Source organism: Rhamphochromis longiceps, linkage group LG9 (genome assembly GCF_057381845.1).
Source record: "Rhamphochromis longiceps isolate RC_006_pf linkage group LG9, R_longiceps_female_GT1.1, whole genome shotgun sequence".
Taxonomy (NCBI): domain Eukaryota; kingdom Metazoa; phylum Chordata; class Actinopteri; order Cichliformes; family Cichlidae; genus Rhamphochromis; species Rhamphochromis longiceps.
Genome location: NC_140565.1, coordinates 17,717,469 through 17,740,918, shown reverse-complemented (window position 1 = coordinate 17,740,918; position 23,450 = coordinate 17,717,469). Strand labels below are relative to the sequence as shown.

General features: G+C 46.0%; 1 protein-coding gene across 2 annotated transcripts in view; it reads left to right on the top strand.

Annotated features, from left to right (window-relative positions):
• The window catches only part of pola1 (polymerase (DNA directed), alpha 1), a 71,914-nt gene that overhangs the window by 23,929 nt on the left and 24,535 nt on the right, over positions 1-23,450 (top strand). For both annotated transcript variants that reach the window (XM_085418571.1, XM_085418570.1), the window contains exons 27-34: positions 4,730-4,762; positions 5,078-5,170; positions 5,274-5,479; positions 5,595-5,727; positions 5,865-5,996; positions 6,097-6,271; positions 7,050-7,231; positions 16,893-17,024. In XM_085418571.1, the coding sequence (XP_085274697.1) occupies positions 4,730-4,762; positions 5,078-5,170; positions 5,274-5,479; positions 5,595-5,727; positions 5,865-5,996; positions 6,097-6,271; positions 7,050-7,231; positions 16,893-17,024 (1,086 nt within the window). The remainder of the gene's footprint in view (positions 1-4,729; positions 4,763-5,077; positions 5,171-5,273; positions 5,480-5,594; positions 5,728-5,864; positions 5,997-6,096; positions 6,272-7,049; positions 7,232-16,892; positions 17,025-23,450) is intronic.

Sequence of the window (23,450 nt, the reverse complement as noted above, 5' to 3'; positions counted from 1 at the left end):
GTGTCTTGACTCTGCTGCAAGTCACAGGTTTATGTTTATTGCAGGGTTTGCATTCAAGTAGGGCACACTGGTTGGATAGCAAAGCGTTGCAGATGTGTTCTTGATGGCCAGGTGAAAAATGTTGAGTTTGTTAAATAAATCTTTTGCAGTGATCACAAAAGCTATTTGTTTACATGATTAATTAAACTGTGGGTTGTGGAGCGTTCACCTCTTTCAGATACTAAAGTAGGACATGGTAGAAAACATTTGAGAACCATTGATGTAGGTCAGTGCAGATCTCGCGATACCATATGTGACTATGTGATATTCAGTATGACCATATTAATGTGAACTAAACATCTGCAGTAGCTATGTGATTATTTCTTTCAAATCAAATGAACCAAAGCTAGGCACTCTAGGGTCGAAGACTGTGGCACATAATCTCAGTGCTTTTGAAATGGCTGGTTTGAAGGCGGGGCTAGGACTTTGACCACTCAGAGCAGCGGCTGATGTTGCTGCATACGCACAGAATAGAATATATTCTACTTATTGCAAGGTATGTCCTTTTATTTGGTGTTTCAGTCCAAGGAATGCAACCTGACATGTGAGCCCTCACATGCAATGTGGCATCAAAAGGAAGGATGAGGTGAAACTGTGATTACAAACGTGAGAAATTCAGTCTCATGTGTTCTGTCCTGATCCTTCACTTTGCAGGAGCACTTGTCAGCGAGCTGCTCAATTACTGTCCGGTCTATTTACACTGTATTAACACCAAGGAGCCGGAAAGGATGAGAGGCAGGAATGTTAGAAAATTGGTTTTATAGTGTGAGGGAAAAAGAGCGACTCTGTAATTGGAAGATTTTGAATAGATTATCTAAATTCACTTTGTAGAAAATGGTTAAACTAAGGGAAGCAGCTTCACTGGTTGCAGGTATTAAGATGGCAAAACTCAGAAGTAATGATTGTAAAAATTGAAAGAACAACTCTTATTTCGTAGCTGGAGCGAAAATGCGATCGGCGCAAAAAGCCGAGCGAGGGTACAGACTGATCTGATCAATTTGATTGATGTTAGCAGGTTAACATTAAGCACTGTGAGCCCCTCTGCTGAGTTTTTTCAGATGTTTGGCCCAGAATGAGCGTCATTCACGGTGCTGACGAGTGCAGTCATCACGGTGAAGACATACATGCACTCTTTTTACCCCCTGGGGATGTGTGTTTGCATTGGTTCGTATAGTATGTGTATGCCGGTATGCGTTTAAAGATGAGCGCACGTGCACACACACTGTCAGTTGCACACATTCCAGCGTCATGGTCAAACGACTTGTCTTTCACACAGTTCATTCCTTAAAAGCAGTCTGTCCTGCTGGAACTGACAGCATATGGAAAACCTGTCTAAATGAGTCCACACATCAATTACATCAACGCATTCTCACCTCCTCGCTTGTCTGTCTTTCCCACATCTCCCCATTCATCACGTCTCTGCACTTTTTATTCAGTCCGTTCCATCATTTCAGCTTCGTCTCCTGGCTCTTTCTCCTTTCAATGCTTTTATTTTGCTGTTTTGTTATTATAAAAAAAAAAGTATTACTGGAGATTTCAAGATGGAGTACAAAAGCAGAGTTTTAGCCGAGTTTTGTTGATGTGATGATTGACACTGTGAGGATAATGAGCATGGCTAAGTTTCTCTAAGATGGTTCTCGTTTACTGTCTGCATCAGCAGGCCTGCATTAAAACATTGTCCTGGGCTCTGTTGGTGGGCGTGTGTTGTGCCAAGTAGCAATAAGCAATGAAATACAATCCATGGTGTCTATTTGATGACTGCATTTGTGAATTTTAAGATCTATCATACCCGGACTCTGTGGGTTTTTTCAAATTATTTTCCCCTTATCTTTATTCTCCTACATGTTTTGGCTGTTAGCTGGAGAACTTGAACTTCATCTTGTGATGTTTGCACTTGCTTTCTTTCGAATGGGACATTATGATGACTTATTTAATTTTTGCATTTAAGGAGTGGGAAGGTGACGTTTAAGGCTTTATATGCTGGCTTTATAGACAGCTAAGGTGAATGATTGTGGTTGAGGGTTAGATTAATCAACAAAGGTTATATTTTTGTTATGTCTGTAGAAAATACAAATAAATAAATAATATTAATGCTTTCTGTCACATTCATCTGTAAGTTAATTTGTCCTTTTTGGCAAATGAGGTCAACTCAGACTGTAAGTGTGTAGAGAATCAAAAACATACAAAAAGAACAGTTACACAACTAATTGTGATTTTTGGCTGATGTGGTGATGTGGACATTTCATTCTTATAAATGCTCTTTATTGTGATGCCTGTGCCTGCATTTTGTCCTGCAGTGGTGTCTGAACACCATCAGGATACGTTGGGTTTTGTTTAGAAATGTTCAAGTCAACAAACGAGGGATCTAATTATCAAATTAGCATTCCCATTGGGGTAGTTTATCTTTAGTTGCATTTGAATTTCCATGAGTTTTACTATGTCATGATTTATATCCTGCTGATTTTATAGTGTATTTTTTACTTTTTTGTCATTTTCCAACTTGGCCGGGGTCTTTCTGTGTGGAGTTTGCATGTTCTCCCCGTGTTTGCGTGGGTTCTCTCCGGGTACTCCGGCTTCCTCCCACTGTCCAAAGACATGCAGCTTGTGGGGATAGGTTAATTGGATAATCCAAATTGCCACTAGATGTGAATGTGCGAGTGAATGTGAGTGCGAATGGTTGTCTGTCCCTATGTGTTAGCCCTGCGACAGACTGGCGACCTGTCCAGGGTGTACCCTGCCTTTCGCCCCATGACAGCTGGGATAGGTTCCAGCACCCCCCACGACCCTGAAAAGGATAAGCGGAAGCGAATGGATGGATGGATGGATGGATGAATTTTAGCGTCTGATGCAAATAATTTGGCTTGAAACGGCTCCTTTGTCTGATTATGTGACACTCGCATTGTTATCTTTATTTCTGATAATCCTCTGCTTCGTAAAATCATATTACCCAAGGAAAAAAAAAATGTGTTGCTTCAAGTTTTACTTTTAATGATTCAAATATGGGAGGAATCTTTGCTGCAATTTCACACGCCTGTTTTGGTGCTTTTTTTTTTTTTTTTTTTTTTTTTTTTTAATTAAACAAATGGACTGTTCAGCTCAGGCACAGCTGAGTTTTTCTTACTCAAGAGCTGCTGCTCAGTGGCAGCTGTTAACAGAGGAAAATGTGTCTCGTATACAAGGTCTGATTTTCCTTCCAAGACAGATACTTTGTTATTTGTGCGAACTTTGGTTGCCCTTAGATAACATTGTAACATTGCAAGTGTACAAAACGGCTTAGTCACATGCACATGTGCACACACCAGTGCAAGGTGCTGGCCTAGTGTCTAACCAAGGACTGCTTAGCAGATGAGCCTGAACCATCACAGCTGCTTGTTGTGGTGTTTGTGTTTAGTAGCTGGCTGTATTTGAAACATCAACCTTCAGTTATAGTGTTTGGTATAGTTAAATGTCAAAATTATTTTCAAATGCATGGAATTTAAAAAAAGGAATAAATAAATGTGACCTTTAGTCTGACAGACTGAGCACATTTGGTGTCATCTTTACATTTTATTTTATACCTCTGAAAGATCATTTCCTCGGGCTCGTTTTCTGTCGTAAATAAACTACTCTACACTCGCTGCAGGCAGCTGTCATTCACATTTTAAACCACGAATTTACTTTTGCTTTTGCAGTGTTAAAAATGTCTCAAATTAGATTTGTATTCATGAATTATTGGAGTGGAGCACCTGTGCACTCAGTCTGAAGATTTATAAAGAGTTCTTTCATCTTCCTCTTTTCCAACCTTTCTTCTTCTGCTAAACAGGCAGGGGTCATTTTGTCTACAGCGAAATCCACTGCATAAGTGCAGAGGTGAAAAACTGTGTGTGTGTTTGTGGTAAGACCTTGACCTTGACTGCAGTCCCTAATGGAGAGGCTGTTCCCCTGAATGACTCAAACTCCCCCCGCCGTACAGCGGTATGTAGCAGCCCATAAAGCTTGCTTATGGCCCACTCTGGTTTCAGGGAGTGGAAGCCCGACCCCGCCCCTTCCTCACACTCTGAAATAGCCGCGTCCTTGTCCCCACACGGAGCACAGTGCGAGTCGGGGTGTATATATGCGGCTGTGGTTGATTGAGGAGCAGATTGCTGGTGACAGGTCACACTGCGTTCCGTCCCTCAGACCCCCCCAGATTAGCGACCTGAGGTCCCCACACTGCCCTCCCTTCCTCTGGGCCCCCACCTGTTAGGATCCCTCTGCTGCTCAGAGCTTTCCTCACGCACACACAGTGGTCAATCTGCATTTACAGAATTCTCTTATTTCTCCGTCAGTCAACCAGAAGGTTATAAAGGCCATTACAAGTCATTATGGTGTGTGTGTGTGTTGCCTGACTGTGAATTTGTGTGGGTTGAAAAGACGCCTGTCACAGCATGCTCTCATAATTGCCCTCTTAGCCAATTATCCCCCATTTAAAGCAAATCACCTGCTCTGCTCCCATGTCCACACAAATGTGTATATACACACACACACACACACACACACACACACACACACACACACACACACACACACACACACACACACACAATTAATAACGCGGAAACTTAATATTTAATCATTTCATCTTCCTGAGTGACGTGTTTGTTTACTGTGCTTGTGTTGTGTTGTTTTTGTTGTTGGCATCGTTCAGAGTGTTGTCTCCTCTTTTCTCCAGATTTTGATGCACACGAAAGACATGGTTCAGAAGGTCAGTCATTACCAAGTTGTTCCTGTTTAATATCCCTAATATGATATGTAATTATGTGCAGAATAACGTAAAATGTACACGACAAATAATCCTTTTAATAATGACTTCTTCACTGGATCAGGACGCCTGGATTCTTGCATCTGTATTAAGCAGCTAAATGATAAACTTTGGGTTAAATATCATTTAATGAGTCAAATCTAACATTAGATTGTTTTAGAAATTGTGCAGTTTGATGTGTGTAATATTCACTTTATTATCCCAGTTTTAACTGTATGGATTCTTTCTTTCTCTCTCCCCCCCTTTTGTGTGACTCAGATGAATCTGGAAGTCATCTATGGAGATACTGACTCTATCATGATCAACACAAACAGCAAGTGTCTGGATGAAGTTTTTAAGCTTGGCAATAAGGTGTGTGCTTTGGGTGTTTTATCACTTTTTACATGCGCACCATGCAGTGGAGATTATAACCAGATGTTGACACTGAATCCGTGTGTTTGCACTTTGATCCCAGGTGAAGGCAGAAGTAAACAAGCTGTACAAACTATTGGAGATCGACATTGATGGTGTGTTCAAGTCTCTTTTGCTGCTGAAGAAGAAGAAGTATGCCGCCCTTGTGGTGGAACAACACGGAGAAGGACGTTTTAGCGTCAAGCAAGAGCTCAAAGGGTTGGACATCGTCCGTAGGGATTGGTGTGACCTGGCTAAGGAATGCGGCAAGTACGTCATGGGACATGGGAAACAGTTAGCGCGTCAGTATATGGAGCGCTGGAAGCACCTTACAAAAGATTTTCATTTGTAAGGAAAAATTCATTGTGTTTATTTATTTTTCTAGCTACGTGATTGGGCAGATCCTGTCTGATCAGAGTCGTGATGTCATTGTGGAGAACATCCAGAAACACCTGGTGGAGTTGGGAGAGAAGGTGGCTAGTGGAGACATACCACTGAACCAGTATGAGATCCACAAGGTGAGGGAATCACTGTTTGTGTTTACTTTTCATTTGATTAAAATGAGGCTTAAGACTCTGGACATGCTGGGTTTTTCTTTTGTGTTTTGCCATTCCCATTCTCATCTATTACTGCTGTCTTGTCTTGACTTCACCAGGCACTGACAAAGGATCCTCAGGACTACCCTGATAAGAAAAGTCTCCCTCATGTCCATGTTGCTCTGTGGATTAACTCTCAGGGTGGTCGTCGGGTCAAAGCTGGAGATACCATCTCCTACCTCATCTGTAAAGTGTGTATCTATTAGAGAAACGGGAATATCTCATTTCTTTGTGTGTTTCAGTGATATTTCAGTACAAATACATTGGAAATTCATCTTCTTTGTCCACTAGGATGGCTCCAACCTGCCAGCCAGTCAGAGAGCCTATGCTCTAGAGCAGCTCCAGAAACAGGAGAATCTCACTCTGGACACACAGTACTACCTGGCCCAGCAGGTCCACCCTGTGGTGTCTCGCATCTGCGACCCTATTGAGGGTATTGATGGTGTACTCATAGCCTCGTGGTTGGGTAAGTGAATTACAAGTTATTGCCGTCCCCAGAAGTGAGTAATGTTATGCCTTATGGAAAATAATTACAAAAAAGTTTAAAGGAGCCGTGTTACTTAGAAATAAAATGACCAAATTGCTCGAGGAAGTTCCTACAGATGCAAATACTGCTTTTGAAAAACTGTTCGGAGTCTCGGTCGTTGTGTCCTTGGGCAAGACACTTCACCCGTTGCCTACCGGTGGTGGTCAGAGGGCCCGGTGGCGCCAGTGTCCGGCAGCCTCGCCTCTGTCAGTGCGCCCCAGGGTGGCTGTGGCTACGATGTAGCTTGCCATCACCAGTGTGTGAATGTGTGTGTGAATGGGTGGATGACTGGATATGTAAAGCGCTTTGGGGTCCTTAGGGACTAGTAAAGCACTATATAAATACAGGCCATTTACCATGTTCTATGGATTAAATCATTACTTGGGTTCACATTTTATGCACGTTTCCTCTCTTGTCGCAGAAGACATAATACCTACTTAATAATCTTGTCAAGTGCTGCAAATTATTTCCAGTTTCACTACAATACATTTCCCGTAAACACTCAAATGAAGTGTCTGTGGGTCACAGTTAAATTTTTTTAGAATAATAATAACATCTGTCGACAACCGAACAGCTAAATACAGAATGCTTAATTGCAGCATGACCACCTTTCATTGGTGTTTATCAGGCATGAAATATTTTGCCTTCAGCCGTGTTTCTGAATAAACATTTGCTCTGCTGTAAACCTTAAAAAACAAGTCTTTGATTTCCATGTCAGGTCTGGACCCGAGTCAGTTCAGAGCTCAGCAGCAGTTCCAGAGGGAGGAGGAAGCCGACGGCTTGCTGGGTGTTCCCGTCCAGCTGACTGATGAGGAGCGCTATAAAGACTGTGAGAGGTTTACTTTCACCTGTCCTCAGTGTGGCACTGACAACGTCTACGACAGCGTCTTTGAAGGAGCTGTGAGTAGATGAACACACCGCTGTCCATCATAAAACTCCTCTGTATTGCTTTCTCTGTTTGTGCAGGACCAGATAATCTTTCTTAGAGTTGTATTTGAAGTTGTATTAAACCCTTGGCAGTTTAGACTTCAGCTGAAGAAATGTGCTGTCTGTTCTCGGGGCACACACACAAAGTGCCACACAGATATGGCCCAAGATTGAAAGGGAAAAAAGGAGATGGCTTTTATCAGTAATGGTGTGTTTCACTGGTCTAATGGATTAATCAGTAGAGACACAAATAAAGAGCGGGAGAATAATGTTTCAGAAGGCATTTCAGTAAAACTTCCTGTGAAGGATTCATGCGTTAGTCATCCTCCATATTGTGTCTCTGTCTGTATTTTAAGACAGCTGCCTGGCTCCAGTACGGACTCTGTTTTCATTGGCATAGTTTGGACTCCACAACTTGAAAAGCCTTTCCTTAACCCCTGTGGCTCTATGGAGACACACACACTCACACACACACACACACACACACTGATCTCCTACCATTTGTCAGGCCAAGGTTTTGTGTGTGCGTGTGTGTTATCAGCTTCTAATGAGGAGCAGGACACACAGCTTTTTCTTGTCTAGAAGACACTAATAAAACTGACAAGCCTTTGGCCTCGAGTGGTGGAGAGAACTTGTAATAATTAAAACAGGAGTATTAAACACACTCTCCATAAAAGGATAATATCATTACACACTTGAACAGATATGCTGGTGTGTTGTTGCACAAGAAAAAGCAGAATAATCTCGCCCGAGTGATCGTGCTTGTACTAAACGGCCTGCGTCCTGCTATTAAGAGTACAATGCATGAACTTGAAATGTCAGAATAAAATATAGCATTAGTCTAAACGAACCAGGAATCATCTGATTACTGATGTTAATTCTCCTCTCTGTTGCCGGAGGCCGGTATGCACGCACACACAGTGATACGGATAAGACGGTAAGTTAATTAAGGTGGTGAGCATGGTCTAACAGCTCAGAGAGAGAGGGGAGGACAGATGGGCCTTGACTCCTCCGCTGACACAGAGCCAGAGATGGTAGGAGGAGGCGGTGATGTATGATGGAGGACAGACAGAGGAGGAAAGTTGTTTGATGGAGGTAGCGGGAGAGGAGGATGAAAAGATTAAGTGCAGAGAAGGGAAAAAAATGTGGATAAGGCGGCAGGGGAATACCCTCAGTTCAGTTTTAATAGAGCGTTAGGTATCCCACGCAGGCAGTTAAATCAGCACGCTGTGAAAGCTGCACAAACCAAGACGTTGACAAAATGGCCCGCTTAGGCAGTTGGCATGGCAAACCTTTTTAAAATTGTTTTTCAAAAGCCTATTTAATGTGCGGACATGAGGCGGTCCAGATAACGGCCGGGGTTTGTAGCCAGACATTGAGGAGAACTGGGAGTGTTAGAAGATATCATCCCTTTCTCATAAGTCTCGCACAGTCACAAGACGGTACTTTGAGTGTTTCATATTTTCATTTAATTGCCCGGCGATAAAATGACTAACAAGAAAGTGTTGTAGTAGATACAACTTGTTTTGAAAGGAGAGTGTGCTCTTGAAAGTGAACTTTTGAAAGAAACACGTGAGAGATACAGGGAGTGCAGAATTATTAGGCAAATGAGTATTTTTTCCACATAATCCTCTTCATGCATGTTGTCTTACTCCAAGCTGTATAGGCTCGAAAGCCTCAATTAAGCATATTAGTGATGTGCATCTCTGTAATGAGAAGGGGTGTGGTCTAATGACATCAACACCCTATATCAGGTGTGCATAATTATTAGGCAACGTCCTTTCCTTTGGCAAAATGGGTCAAAAGAAGGACTTGACAGGCTCAGAAAAGTCAAAAATAGTGAGATATCTTGCAGAGGGATGCAGCAGTCTCAAAATTGCAAAGCTTCTGAAGCGTGATCATCGAACAATCAAGCGTTTCATTCAAAATAGTCAACAGGGTCGCAAGAAGCGTGTGGAAAAACCAAGGCGCAAAATAACTGCCCATGAACTGAGAAAAGTCAAGCGTGCAGCTGCCAAGATGCCACTTGCCACCAGTTTGGCCATATTTCAGAGCTGCAACATCACTGGAGTGCCCAAAAGCACAAGGTGTGCAATACTCAGAGACATGGCCAAGGTAAGAAAGGCTGAAAGACGACCACCACTGAACAAGACACACAAGCTGAAACGTCAAGACTGGGCCAAGAAATATCTCAAGACTGGTTTTTCTAAGGTTTTATGGACTGATGAAATGAGAGTGAGTCTTGATGGGCCAGATGGATGGGCCCGTGGCTGGATTGGTAAAGGGCAGAGAGCTCCAGTCCGACTCAGACGCCAGCAAGGTGGAGGTGGAGTACTGGTTTGGGCTGGTATCATCAAAGATGAGCTTGTGGGGCCTTTTCGGGTTGAGGATGGAGTCAAGCTCAACTCCCAGTCCTACTGCCAGTTTCTGGAAGACACCTTCTTCAAGCAGGGGTACAGGAAGAAGTCTGCATCCTTCAAGAAAAACATGATTTTCATGCAGGACAATGCTCCATCACACGCGTCCAAGTACTCCACAGCGTGGCTGGCAAGAAAGGGTATAAAAGAAGGAAAACTAATGACATGGCCTCCTTGTTCACCTGATCTGAACCCTATTGAGAACCTGTGGTCCATCATCAAATGTGAGATTTACAAGGAGGGAAAACAGTACACCTCTCTGAACAGTGTCTGGGAGGCTGTGGTTGCTGCTGCACGCAATGTTGATGGTGAACAGATCAAAACACTGACAGAATCCATGGATGGCAGGCTTTTGAGTGTCCTTGCAAAGAAAGGTGGCTATATCGGTCGCTGATTTGTTTTTGTTTTGTTTTTGAATGTCAGAAATGTATATTTGTGAATGTGGAGATGTTATATTGGTTTCACTGGTAAAAATAAATAATTGAAATGGGTATATATTTGTTTTTTGTTAAGTTGCCTAATAATTATGCACAGTAATAGTCACCTGCACACACAGATATCCCCCTAAAATAGCTAAAACTAAAAACAAACTAAAAACTACTTCCACAAACATTCAGCTTTGATATTAATGAGTTTTTTGGGTTCATTGAGAACATGGTTGTTGTTCAATAATAACATTATTCCTCAGAAATACAACTTGCCTAATAATTCTGCACTCCCTGTAAAGAAGACGAGGGGAGGAGATTAGACAGACTAAAATGAGAGTAAGGCTAAGATGTGCGTACGTGTGTGTGTTCTTGGTGTGGCTGGCTATTAGAGAAATCAAATGAGTTGATTGACTCCAACTGGTAGAAAACGGTTAGTTATGTCTATAACTTCTGTTCCCTGAAGGAGAGGAACGAGGTACAACACATAAGTATGGGATATCACGCCCTCGCGTGTCCTGGCTGAAGAAACCTTTATTCACGCCTTTACGGCAGATGACGTGTGATGACACGCGCAAGGCCCCGCCCGCACATATAGCCGCTGCCATCACCGTCATCCCTCAGTTCGATAGCCGCTCTTCACCGAGCCAACTGCTCAGTGGGGCCACCCTGTGTTGTACCTCGTTCCTCTCCTTCAGGGAACAGAAGTTATAGACATAACTAACCGTTCCCTTTCAGTCGATTCACTCGGTACAACACATAAGTATGGGACCTATATACACGCCCCGCAGAGCAGCCACCGAACCGGAACGGGACCACCACATCCTTAGTGAGTGGTAGACCCAGCAGAAAGGACAGCATGAGCCACCGAAGGGGCTGTAACGTCCAACCGATAAAACCGCACAAAAGTGTGCGGCGACGCCCAATTAGCCGCTGCACAAATATCAGCCACAGGCACCCCTCTAAAAAGAGCCCATGAGGTCGCCATCCCCCTGGTGGAATGAGCTCCCACCCCGTGGGGCAACGCAAAACCTCCGGTGCTGTATGCCAGCGAGATAGCTTCTACAATCCAGTGGGACAGCCTCTGTCTGGACAGAGCTCTACCTCTATTCGGATTAGCGAAGCAGACAAACAACTGGTCACACAAACGCACATCCCGAGTGCGCTCAATGTAGGTGCGTAGCGCACGCACCGGACAAAGAGAATGCACCCTCCTCTGCTCCTCAGATTCAAAAGGAGGGGAGCAAAAGCTCAGCAACTCAAACTCCATTGAACTATAAGATGCAGGCATGACCTTGGGAAGATAGGCGGCATTCGGACGGAATACGACCTTGCGGCCATCAGGAGAAAACTGCGTGCAGGCAGGATGCACAGACAGCGCATGAAGGTCCCCCACTCGCTTCGCCGAGGCCAAAGCGAGAAGTAATGCGGTCTTATACGAAAGAAGTTTCATATCCACCGACTCAACGGGTTCAAACGGAGGGCCACAAAGGGCCTCCAGCACCAAAGACAAGTCCCAAGCCGGGACACTGGACTTAAGCACGGGCCTCAGCCGGCGAACCCCTTTCAGAAAACGCACGGCGAGGGGATGCGCACCTGGTGTCACCCCGTCAAAACCGATATGACAAGCAGATATAGCCGCTAAATAAACCTTGATCGTCGAAAACGAAAGGCCTTTATCCAACAGCTCCTGCAGGAATGTCAAAACATCCACAATAGAGCACTGAAATGGGAGAGTGTGGCGGTCCTGGCACCATCGCTCGAAGGCTCGCCATTTGTAAGCGTACAAGCCTCTAGTAGACGAGGCCCTGGCGCTCTGAATCGTCGCTACCACACTAGGTGGCAGACCCTTAGCAACCAAGTTTAACCTCTCAGCAGGTAAGCATGAAGGTGCCACAGATCCGGGCGCGGATGAAACACTTCCCCCCCCGCCTGAGAGAGGAGATCCCTGCGGAGAGGAAGCTGCCAAGGACTTGCTGCAAGCAGGCTGATTATTTCTGCATACCACGACTTCGCGGGCCACCAAGGGGCCACCAGGATCAGAGAGAGGGAATGCCGACGCACCCTCTCCAGAATTGGAGATATCATTTCCACTGGGGGAAATGCATACAGGAGCACGTCTGGCCATTGGTGCGCTAGCGCGTCCAAGCCCAAGGGTGCATCGTGGTCGATTATGGAGAAGTACAGGGGGCAGTGAGCATTCACCCTGGAAGCAAAAAGATCTATTTGCGCCTCGCCAAATAGATCCCAAATCTGAGCCACTATTGAAGGGTGTAACCTCCATTCTCTCACCAGAGGACCCCCCCCTGGAGAGAAGGTCCGGCCCCAGGTTCAGGTGGCCCGGGACATGGGTGGCTCTTAGAGTCAGAAAATGAACACTGCACCATAACAGCAGAGAGCGAGACAGCTGCAACAGGGGAAGAGAGCGTGTTCCTCCCTGCCTGTTTATATAAGACACCACTGTTGAATTGTCCGTCCTGACTAAGACATGCTGGCCCTGCAGGACTGGACGGAAACGCTTTAGAGCTAAGAACACTGCTAACAGCTCTAAGTGGTTGATGTGCAGCTGGCGCTGAGCCGCGGACCAGATCCCTCTCACTGACGCACCCTCGCACAGCGCTCCCCACCCACTTAGGGAAGCATCTGTGGACACCACCTTGCGAAACAACACCCTCCCAATCCGAGAGCCCTGGTGCAGTAGCCCGGGCTCCCTCCAAGGACGGAGAGCTAGCATGCAAGACGCAGTTACCGGCAGCCTCCTCCGGAGGTGACGCGAAGCACACAAACGGTGAGAGAGAGTCCAGCGTTGAAACGCTCTCATTTTCAACAGCCCAAGCGGCACTACGGCGATCATAGATGCCATCATGCCCAACAAGCGCAATATCGTCTGGAAACGCAGTCTGCGTCCCAGCTGAAATTGAGCGAGGCAGCGATGAAACGCGGCCACTCTGTGCTCTGACAACCGTGCGCGGCTGGAAAGAGAGCATATTTCCAGACCGAGAAAAGCGATCTGTTGACCTGGGATTAGCGAGCTCTTCTGAAAGTTCACAGAGAACCCCAGTGTCTGAATGTGTGACAGAACCCGCGACAGCTGCGTCTCCGCCTGTTCTCTGGAGCAAGCCACGAGAGCCCAGTCGTCCAGGTAGGCCAAGATGCGGATGCCCCTCTTCCTGAGGGGCGCTAGCGCTGCCTCGGCACATTTCGTAAAGGTGCGGGGAGCGAGCGACAGCCCGAACGGCAGCACTAGGTATTCGTAGGCTACGCCCTCGAATGCAAACCTCAGAAACTGCCTGTGTTTCGGGTGTATAGCGACATGAAAATAAGCATCTGTTAGATCGATTGTCGCAAACCAATCTCCCGGGCCGACTGCACTCAGGAGCTGTCTGAGTGTTAGCATCTTGAACCTGTACGTTCGCAGGTACGTGTTCAAGACTCGCAGGTCGAGGATGGGACGAAGCCCTCCCCCTTTCTTCGGAATGACAAAATAACGGCTGTACCAACCTTTGTCCGTCTCCGAAGCGGGGACCACCCGTATTGCTCTCTTCTGTAATAGCGCCTGTATTTCCTCTCTGAGTACCAAGGCTGCCTCGGGGTTGACAATCGTGTTCACGACTCTTTGGAAACGAGGCGGCTTGACCCGGAACTGCAACCGGTAACCCATGGCAACGGTTTGCAGCACCCACGGAGAGGGGGCGCAAGCGCGCCACTGAGGGAAGTGAGCAGCCAGCCGGCTGGCCTGCAGCACTGACGGCGGGGCGCCGTCGCCCCCCAGTGTGTCTGCAGGGGACTGCATCCCCTGCCTGACCTGGCTCATTTCGCCTGCAGGTTGAGCATTTGAGATTGTTTGAGAGTAAACAACACTCTTTATTGATTGCAACATGGGAACATGTACATTTATACATTTTGTTGGGTGCACCTTTTTCGGGGCATAACAATGAAAAACAGCGGGAACACTCGATGTGGTCGCTTGAACATTCAACACATCTGAACCGTGTGCAGGGGTTATGTGCTTGGGAGACCGCGATAGGGAAGTGCAGCGCCTTCTGGGGCTGACAACCTGAACAGAACTTAAGCGGCACCTCTTGTGCGGCAACAGAGGGGTAAGAGCAGCGTCTCCCTGCTGCCGGATCCCTTCCCCACTCGCAATCACAGCTAGGAGGGCTGAGGCTTCTTCCTCCTGGGCGTCGGGTCCCGTCGGGGGCCCGGGGGAGGGCCTTTGCCCCAGGCCGACTGGCGTGGAGCTCGGGCCGGAGTACGTGCTCTCGCCGGCGGCCCTCCCACTCCAGCAGTGGGCGCCGGTCTCTTGCCAGCTGTCAGAGGAGCGGCGGGCCTGTGAGAGCTAGCAGTGGGCTTGGGCTGGGGCTGGCGTCTGGGGATGATGTCGCGCAGAGCTTCCGTCTGCTTCTTCCTCAGATCGAATCTAGCCTGAATGGCTTCAAGTGAATGTCCGAATAACCCAGCCGCAGACACTGGTGCGTCCAGATACACAGCTCTGTCTCTATCAGGGACGTCGGAGAGGGTCAGCCACAGGTGCCTCTGCGCCACCACTGTCGAAGCCATCCCTCTGCCCAGGGAGAGCGCTGCACAGCGAGACGCACGGAGGATGTAATCCGTGGTGACTCTAACCTCGTTAAGAAGAGGTGACAGCGGGCTGTCCTCCGGAACCAGCGATCCAAGCTCCGCCAGGCACATTGCTTGGTACGTCTGGAGCATGGTGACGGAGCTCATGGCTCGAGCGGTGCCGGCCTGAGCCCGATAAATCTTCTCCAGCTGCGAGGCCGAGAATCTGCAGTGCTTGGACGGCAGAGTTGCGGGGCCACCGACACCATGGTTATGGGACGGGGCCAGATAAGCAGCCAGAGACGGCTCCATAGGGGGTGGGTTAGCTAAACCAGCTCCCTCGGCGCCGTCCAATTCCATGTACTGTCCATAGCCGGGCACAGTGACGCGGGTAGACAGAGGTTTGTCCCATGACGCTGTTAGCTCGCAGAGAAAGTCTGGGAACATGGGGAGGCAGTTTTTGGCCGTTGCGGGCTCCGGTGGAAGGAAAAAACCCGCAAACCGCGACGGCTTCCGAGCTGGTGGAGGAGAGGGCCAGTCCACCTGCAGCTTCTCAGCGGCACGGCGAAACAGGGAGAAAAGAGAGGTGTCATCGTGGCCGACCGGCGCAGCAGCGGCGGCATATTGGGTCGACAATGAGCTCTCCTGCTCATCCTCCGACAAACCATGGATATCCAGGCCGATGTCCAGCACGTCATCGTCTTCCTGGGGAGCGCTGGCGGGCTTCAACCCAGGCTGAAGCCCGTCAGCGCTCCTGCATGGTTCCGGTCCGTCATCGGCTAACCCGTCAACGTATTCCATGTGGTCAGCCCAGCTAATCGCGGGGACATCGACCTGAAAATTTTCGTCTTCGGACTCGGACGAAGCCGGGGCTCCAGACTCGGAAAGAAGAGGGTCATGCCGTGCGACAGCCGAGCGTCCCAGCACTCTTTCCACAAACGTCACCCGTCTTTCCAGGGTCGAGCGTCGGAGCTGGCGACAAAACGCACAAGCTTCGGGCTCCGTCAACGCTCTCCTAGCGTGGACGATCCCCAGGCAGACAGGGCAGGCATCGTGCTGGTCGCTGTCGTGCAAAGAGAAACCACATCCCTGAGGACAGGGGCGAACAGAAGATTTCTGCTTTGCTCGCTTCGGTTTGGAGTCCATTCCCAAAACGCAAAGCGAAACGCTGCACAAGAAAAACTTGAAAATAGCGCTCCGCGGGCAGCCTACGCACCAGCTGGGCGGTGGAGGCTAACACCAACAGGGGCAGTTAAGCTAGGTTCAAGTTGGCAGACAACGGAGCTAACTAGCAGTAGCTAGCTAGCCCAACTCAGCAGAGGTGTTCTCAGCGAGGTGAAGAGCGTAAGAACTGAGGGATGACGGTGATGGCAGCGGCTATATGTGCGGGCGGGGCCTTGCGCGTGTCATCACACGTCATCTGCCGTAAAGGCGTGAATAAAGGTTTCTTCAGCCAGGACACGCGAGGGCGTGATATCCCATACTTATGTGTTGTACCGAGTGAATCGACTGAAAGGGAACTGTGTGTTTCTTTTTTTCACTCCTAAAGAAGTGATGTAGGCAAACAAAAAGCCAGTGTGTGGCTGGGTGGGGGGTGTCACATGCATTCTTTTATGTCACAGACTTCCCTGCAGAAACCTTTTTTTGCGGCTGTCAGTGCGACAGGTAAATGGAGTTGAGGTTTAAAGGAGCAAGTGTTTAAAGGCGTTATATTTAGTGTAATTGGTATGTAGTGCGTCTACTTTTTTCATTGCATTAACTATAAAGCTCGCTGTCAAGTGGACAATTCAGGGGAACCGGGGTCATGTTGACCTGTTTTCTTCTGCCTACAATAACGTTAAAATCTACTGGACCCAGGGTTTCTTTAAGCTCCTCTGTGTTTGACATGGTCTTTGTTAAGGTTTAAAGGTAATGGTTGTGTTTGTGTGTTGCAAAACTAATTACAGGGTTAAATATGGAGCTGTGATGAATTCATATAGTATGCATATAAGGCAGTTAGACTATAGTTGATGTTTGCCCTTAGAGGCTATTGTATCTGCTGAAGCATTTTAGTGTATGTGCATGCAAACTGTAGGAGGAATTTTAAATGTCTCCTGATTTGTGGTTCCCTTTTCTTTTTGTTACCATCAATAAAATAAAGCTACTTTGCTTCATTACAGGATCATGCAAGCTTAGTGTACGTGGTTACATGCGGTTTCTTTTCAGGAATGTAATACACACTCTCTTTGTCAGGGTTCAAAGGTTGAGCCTAGTTTGATGCGCTGCTGTCACATCCCTTGTGGAGGTTCTCCAGCTGACTACGTCGTCAACATCCGCAACAAACTTGTGCTTGACATCCGTCGCCACATCAAAAGATACTACGCGGTGAGTATTTCTTTGTATTCCCGTCTGCCTCTGATAGTCACATTTTGATGTGCAGCTGATTCCAGATAACTGTTTTTCTGCTGTTTTTTATTTTAGTTTTCTTTAACCCTTGTACACTAATGCCAGGTGGTTATTCATTGTTTTGCTTTGAAGCCTTAATAGGTTGATCTCTTATTCAGTACTTCAATTTGACATGTGTTTTTGTGCATTAATATATTTCATTGGCTAAAATATGCCCAATATTAAATATAGTATTACAAAACTGCACATCAAGGTTCTAGGGTTAATTAGTTTGACTGCTTTCCTTATTTAATTATTTAAAAATTTTCTCTGTAGTAATACAAATTTGTTCATTCAATCCAAAATGTTCCTTTCTGAATGTTAAATAACAAAACAAAAAAATAAACAAGTGTGTCTTGCGTCCACAACGCTGCATTTATGCTTGTTACCTACGACTGCAGCACGTTACTAAAGTATTAAATAAAGGATTTGGCTGACAAAATACAAGCTCAAGCGGTCACAGAACATGAGCTGTGTGTAATGAAATCGTCAAAACTCGCTAAAATTGGCCTTCCACAAAGTGTCTGTGAAAGGGTTGGACTGTATTTAACACAATGGGGGATGCAACAGATGCAGTCATGTTAAGAGAAGCTATCAAAAGGATGTTGGGCAAAAGATGAAGAAAACCTCAGCAGGGCACTGTGCTGACATTTTCAACCAAAGAGCACACTGAGCATGGAAAATGGAAAAGAGCTCCAGAAGGATATGTCGGCGCATGATCATGGAAATAGTTAAATGGCCATTTGTACTCTGAATACCAAGTTTAAAATGCACACACAGTTTTAGATGATAAGGTGAAATTTAAATGATAGATGTGGGAAACAGGGTCATTAAGGTATGAGCAAAAACTTAAATTACTTTAAATCAAACATAATGGACTTTAAAGATCAAGCAGATTTGTCTCAATACAAGACACCCACGTACTTGAAAGACTATTTACAATTTTTATTTGCTGTATGTTTTTCTAGCGTAAATCATTTTTGCAGGTTGTATTTAAGCATTTATGGAAGGCGTGAAAGTGTGAATCATCATCTCTCGCTGGTACCTATTCATATTTTCAGCTGTGCATTGAAAGATGATGACATGTGTTACACCCCGGCCTAGGCAACCGGCGTGCAACACAGGAAAAATAAAAAATAAGGAAAACAAAACAAAAACAAAAAAACTACTACGGTTCGCCACCAAAATCCCAAAACGAAAGTATCAACAACTATTTACATCAAAGCAAAATAGAACATTTATTTACACCAAAACACGGACCCTCCAGCGGAGGCGGATGAAGGCTGGAGCGGTCCCACGGACCCTCCAGCAGACGACGAAGGCTGGAGCGGTCCCTCGGACCCCCCAGCGAAGGCGGATGAATGCTGGAGCGGTCCCTCGGACCCTCCAGCGAAGACGACGCACAGCTCACTAGCTGCAAACACCACGCACAGCTCACTAGCTGCAAACACCACGCACAGCTCACTAGCTGCAAAGGCTGGAGCGGTCCCACGGACCCTCCAGCAGACGACGAAGGCTGGGGCGGTCCCTCGGACCCCCCAGCGAAGGCGGATGAAGGCTGGAGCAGTCCCTCGGACGCTCCAGCGAAGGCGGATGGCTGAAGCGAAGGCAGACGAAGCTGATGAAGGCTGGAGCGGCCCCACCGACCCTCCAGCAGACGACGAAGGCTGGAGCGGTCCCACGGACCCTCCAGCGGAGGCGGATGAAGGCTGGAGCGGTCCCACGGACCCTCCAGCAGACGACAAAGGCTGGGGCGGTCCGGGGACCGCCCCAGCCTTTGTCGTCTAAGAAAAAAACACCAGTTGACAGTTTTATCAGTGCTATGTCATCAGAAAACGACAGCCATTAGAAAATGAACGAAGAAAAGAAGGAACAAGGCGCAGAAGAAGACGGGCAGTGTGTTGGTTGGACACTATTATGACAACAAGAAGAAGATTAGTCTTCCTACAAAATGTTTATCCACCGTGTCTCTATGGTTTGGAAATGAACAGATGGCCTTGACTAACTAAATATTTTGTCAAGTTGGGAAAGCAATGTTTCCTTTTACATAGAAATGTTTCTCTATTCCTTACGGTGAGAAGTGCAGTTTATTAATTACAGTTCTCGGTATCGACAGATGCCTTAAGCTGAGGATCAGCATGCTCCTAATGACCAATCACAAGTTAAAGTGGCTCAGAGTGGTCGGGTAGATCCTGGATTAATGCCATAGTCCTGAAGATGGTGATGCTGTCAGCACTGCCTAAGTGTTAAACGATTTACCCACAACAGTCCTATGCAACAATGTTTCAAACCAGAACTACTTTGACATCTTATGACCCAAAAAAGGTTAAAGCAGTCATTACAGTGCAACTTAGTTTCATGCATGTTGTGCATGACCGTTGTGGCAGTGTGGGACATTGAAGACGTTTGCTACATCAATATAGACCCCGAGAAGATGATTTGTAGTGCCTTTGCAAAAGACTTTGATTTATTTCTGTCGTTTTCAAAAGTCTGTCATGGCGTGGCACTCTGATTTATGGCAGTAAAGTATGTGAACACTGATATGCAGATTCCTCTTGGACAGAGTAGATCGAGAGGCTGTGACACATGTCGGTGTAAAGGACGGTGTAGTCAGTTTGCAGCCTGGGAGTGAATTAAACAGGATGCCTGCGTTGTCTTCGTAGGGGACTCTATCTCCTCATGGCTTCCAACACCTTGTTCTTGAGTGAGTGGAATGGTGTGTGTGTGTATGTGTGTGTGTGTGTGTGTGTGGGGGGGGGGGGGGGGGGCAGGGTAACTCTCCCACAGTGCTGAACAGAAATCAATTAGCGTGGTGAATGTGTGGGTAGTGAGTCCCCCTCAGCCCCTTTGTCACGATGTGTGAAACAGCTGCTACCACTGAATACTTACACGTCACACAGTAACACACATTTATACACATGCGCACATACACACACACACACACACACACCGAGGGCTGAACAGCAGTGGACACAGCACACACAGCAGGGCAATGAAGAGGGGTAATATTGTGTAATTAAGGATTCCTTTCAGGCCGAGGGAGAGTTCAAATAGAGCTGTTTGTCTGGGCAGATAGAGTGAAAGCTCTGTACGTACGTGTGTGTGTGTGTGTGTGTGTGTGTGTGTGTGTGTGTGTGTGTGTGTGTGTGTGTGCGTGTGCGCGCGGATATACGTATATATGTGTTGGTGTCTTTAGCTCCAACCACAGAGACATTAATCATTAGTGAAATTACCTTCTGCTCCCCACCTCACCCCCACCATTATCAATAAACCAGCACCCTGAGAATGGGCAAACACTTGCTCACTACCTCTCTCACACACACACACACGCAGCCATCATTCCCTCTTCTCATCCCCGCTGTCTTTGGCAAAATGAGAGATTCGCTTGTTTCCTGAACCACCCAATTCTTCTTCTTTTTTTTTTTTCTTTTTTTTTTTAAAGCCCCTCCCATCTAACAACCGTTACCATGGCATTTAACAAATTATTGCAATTACCCTCGTCATGCGGGTCGCCCCTGGAAACAGGCTGAGGGGCAAGAGAAGAAAGGGGGAGGGAGAGAGAGAAAGGGTGAATGAAGACCAGAGAAGGTGATAATCCTGTTTTGAACAAAAGGTCAAATTGTTGAATAGAGAAGCTTTGATTAAGCGGAGGAGGTACAAAGTGGAACCGTTTGAGCTCTTTTCACTGTGTGTGTGTGTCTGTGTCTGTGTGAGAGAGTGCGTGTCTGTGAAGTAGACCGATTTTTAGGTCTATTCACTTTAGAGCTGGAAGTGTTGACTGCCAAAGCACAAAAAACAGTTAGAGGTCTTTCTGCGTGCGTATGTGTGTGTGGCAGGTGGATTCCTCTGCTGCAGAAGTCACATCAGAGAGGCTTCTCCACTTATACAGTACAACAATGGAGCTCAAATTGTCTCATTAATCAATTATTTGATTTACAAAACATCAATTATCAATAGTTTTGTTTTGTTTTTTTGGTTTTTAGATGTGAATGTTTGCTCTCTGAGAGTAAAATAGGAACAGCGCTGGAAAAACAACTTTAAACTGTCGTTTTTTTTTTACTCTTTACATCACTGTAAGGTAAACTGCAGTTTTAAGAGAAATGATCAAACGGGAAATGTATACAGGATTCGAAAGTGTAATGGTTTAGAGAGAAGTATAGAAATGGCACCTAATTGAGTTTATTGGACCTTGTTGTTCCTGGAAGAGTGCCGTAACATCAGATTGACTGATAATCTATCAACTTCTCTGAACATATAACCAGTGCAGGTTTATCCATAATGATGGTGCTGTGTAAGCCCTGAGCAGCACACAGCCTTACATGTGGTCTGCAGTGTGGTGGATTCCTCACTAACACATTGCCATGGTGAGCCATCAGAGCAGAGGATCGAGACTAAAAAAGGGGCGTGGCTTATCAGCAGGAGTCTACAGTATAGAAGTAATGTAAGAAACAAATCTAATTTTATTGTCAGTTTTAGCCACGACTGAATTAATTGAATCAAAATCGTCAAACCTCTACTTTAATTACCATTTAAATTGGCTCAGTAGCAGCACTTTAAAGGGTTATCTGAGACTTGCAGGGCACTCGATCAGTCATTTATGGAACATTATCAGTGGATTATTCAGGCTGAACATTGTTTATAGGATTGCTTACTGAAATAAATAAACATGGAGATGACGAGGGAAGGTTTATGAACTACAGCGTCAAGAGTGATGTTGAATTCTCAGAGCCTAAATTATGAGATTGTAACAAAGCGGAGGGTTTCGGATGAGATAAATGTGTTTTAAAAATAAAAAAACAAACAAAGAAGAAGCTGTAGAGGAAGGGTACACTTCGTGGTGGGCCCTGTCGTGGCCTGGTCTTGCCTCTATTTGGTTAAATTATGTGGAACTCATTTGACATCTGCATTCAGTGTGTCAGGTATCCACTGCTGTAATTATGCAATTATGAGTCTTTATTCTCGCGTCCGACTGTACACCCCCACCCACCCCCATCCCCGCTCTTGCAATATGCCTCAATTAGACTTTTTTTTTTTTTTTTTTATCCTTCTTTGGTCCTGATGTGCTTCTTGTTTTCAGTCCTTTCTATGTGGCTCGCAGGTCTGCCGCACTTGATCCTAACTTAATTTTTTATTTCTTTCGGTATGTGGCTTGTGTGTGGACGGGTTTTTGGGGTCACAGCGGCAGAGCAGAAGGGCATTGTGGGTTCCTCCTTTGAACCTCCTCAGTCTTTGATGTGTGCCTTGTTAATTCATTTTAATTCATGTGAATGGGCGCCAATGAATATGTTTGTACGCACACTGAATGTTTGTGTGCCAGTGAATCAGGCCCATGGGAACAGCAGTGTGTGCCAAGGCTTGTGTCATAAGAAGTACACAAAAAAGACTGCGCTACAGCCTCCCACTCTCATACTCCTTATCTCCCACCTCCATGAACTATTGTCCTGCATGTGTCTTTATCAGACACGGTGAAGCAGTCTCATTTCCCATGATGCCTAGCTCTTTGCACAAGAACAGCAGAGGTGTTTGGATAATTAGTCCTGGCGCTGGGTATTGTGGGTAAAGCTGTGAACTCTGTGACTTTCTAATTGATTTGGGACATATGTGTGTGTTTGGTTTTCATTTAAAAGAGATTGGCCGAATTTCTCTCTGTTTGTGTGTTTGTGTGTGTGTAGCCTGTTTGTGTAGACGACATGTCTACGCCTTCATCTCCTGTTTGGGGGAGAAAAAAACTGCAATTTTTTTCTTTAATAAAATGCATATTTTTCTAGTATTCATGTTGAACGCAATAAATAAATTTGCAGATTTTTGATTGATGTGGTGAGGTGTACATGAGGTTACTGGAAATGTGTGCAGTTGCAGAAGGAATACTTGGGTTAGATGTATTTGTCTCTGGTTTGATCTAATTGGTTTGTTAAATTAAATGTATGAGAATGGATGAACCTATGCTCATCAGCCACTTTGTTAGGTGCACTTGTTCAACAGCCCATCGGTACAGATCATGTAACTATACAGTTACATGTCAGGACAGTGCATTTAGGTTTGAAGACATGGTCAAAGTGACCCGCTGAAGTTCAAAGCAGGCATCAGAATAGAGAATAAAGGTGATTTTTAAGTGACTTTGAACATGATATGGTCTGAGTATTTCCGAAACTGCTAATCTACTGGGATTTTCCCGCATAATCATCTCTAGAGTTTAGAGGATGGCCTCAAAAAGAGAAATTATCCAGTGACCGCAGTTCTGTGAGTGAAAATGAATTGAAAAGGTCAGAGGAGAATGGAGCTTTAAATTGACAGAAAGGCAACAGCAACTCCAATAACCACTTGTTACAGCTAAGATATGCAGAGGAGCATCTCTTGTCAGCTAAG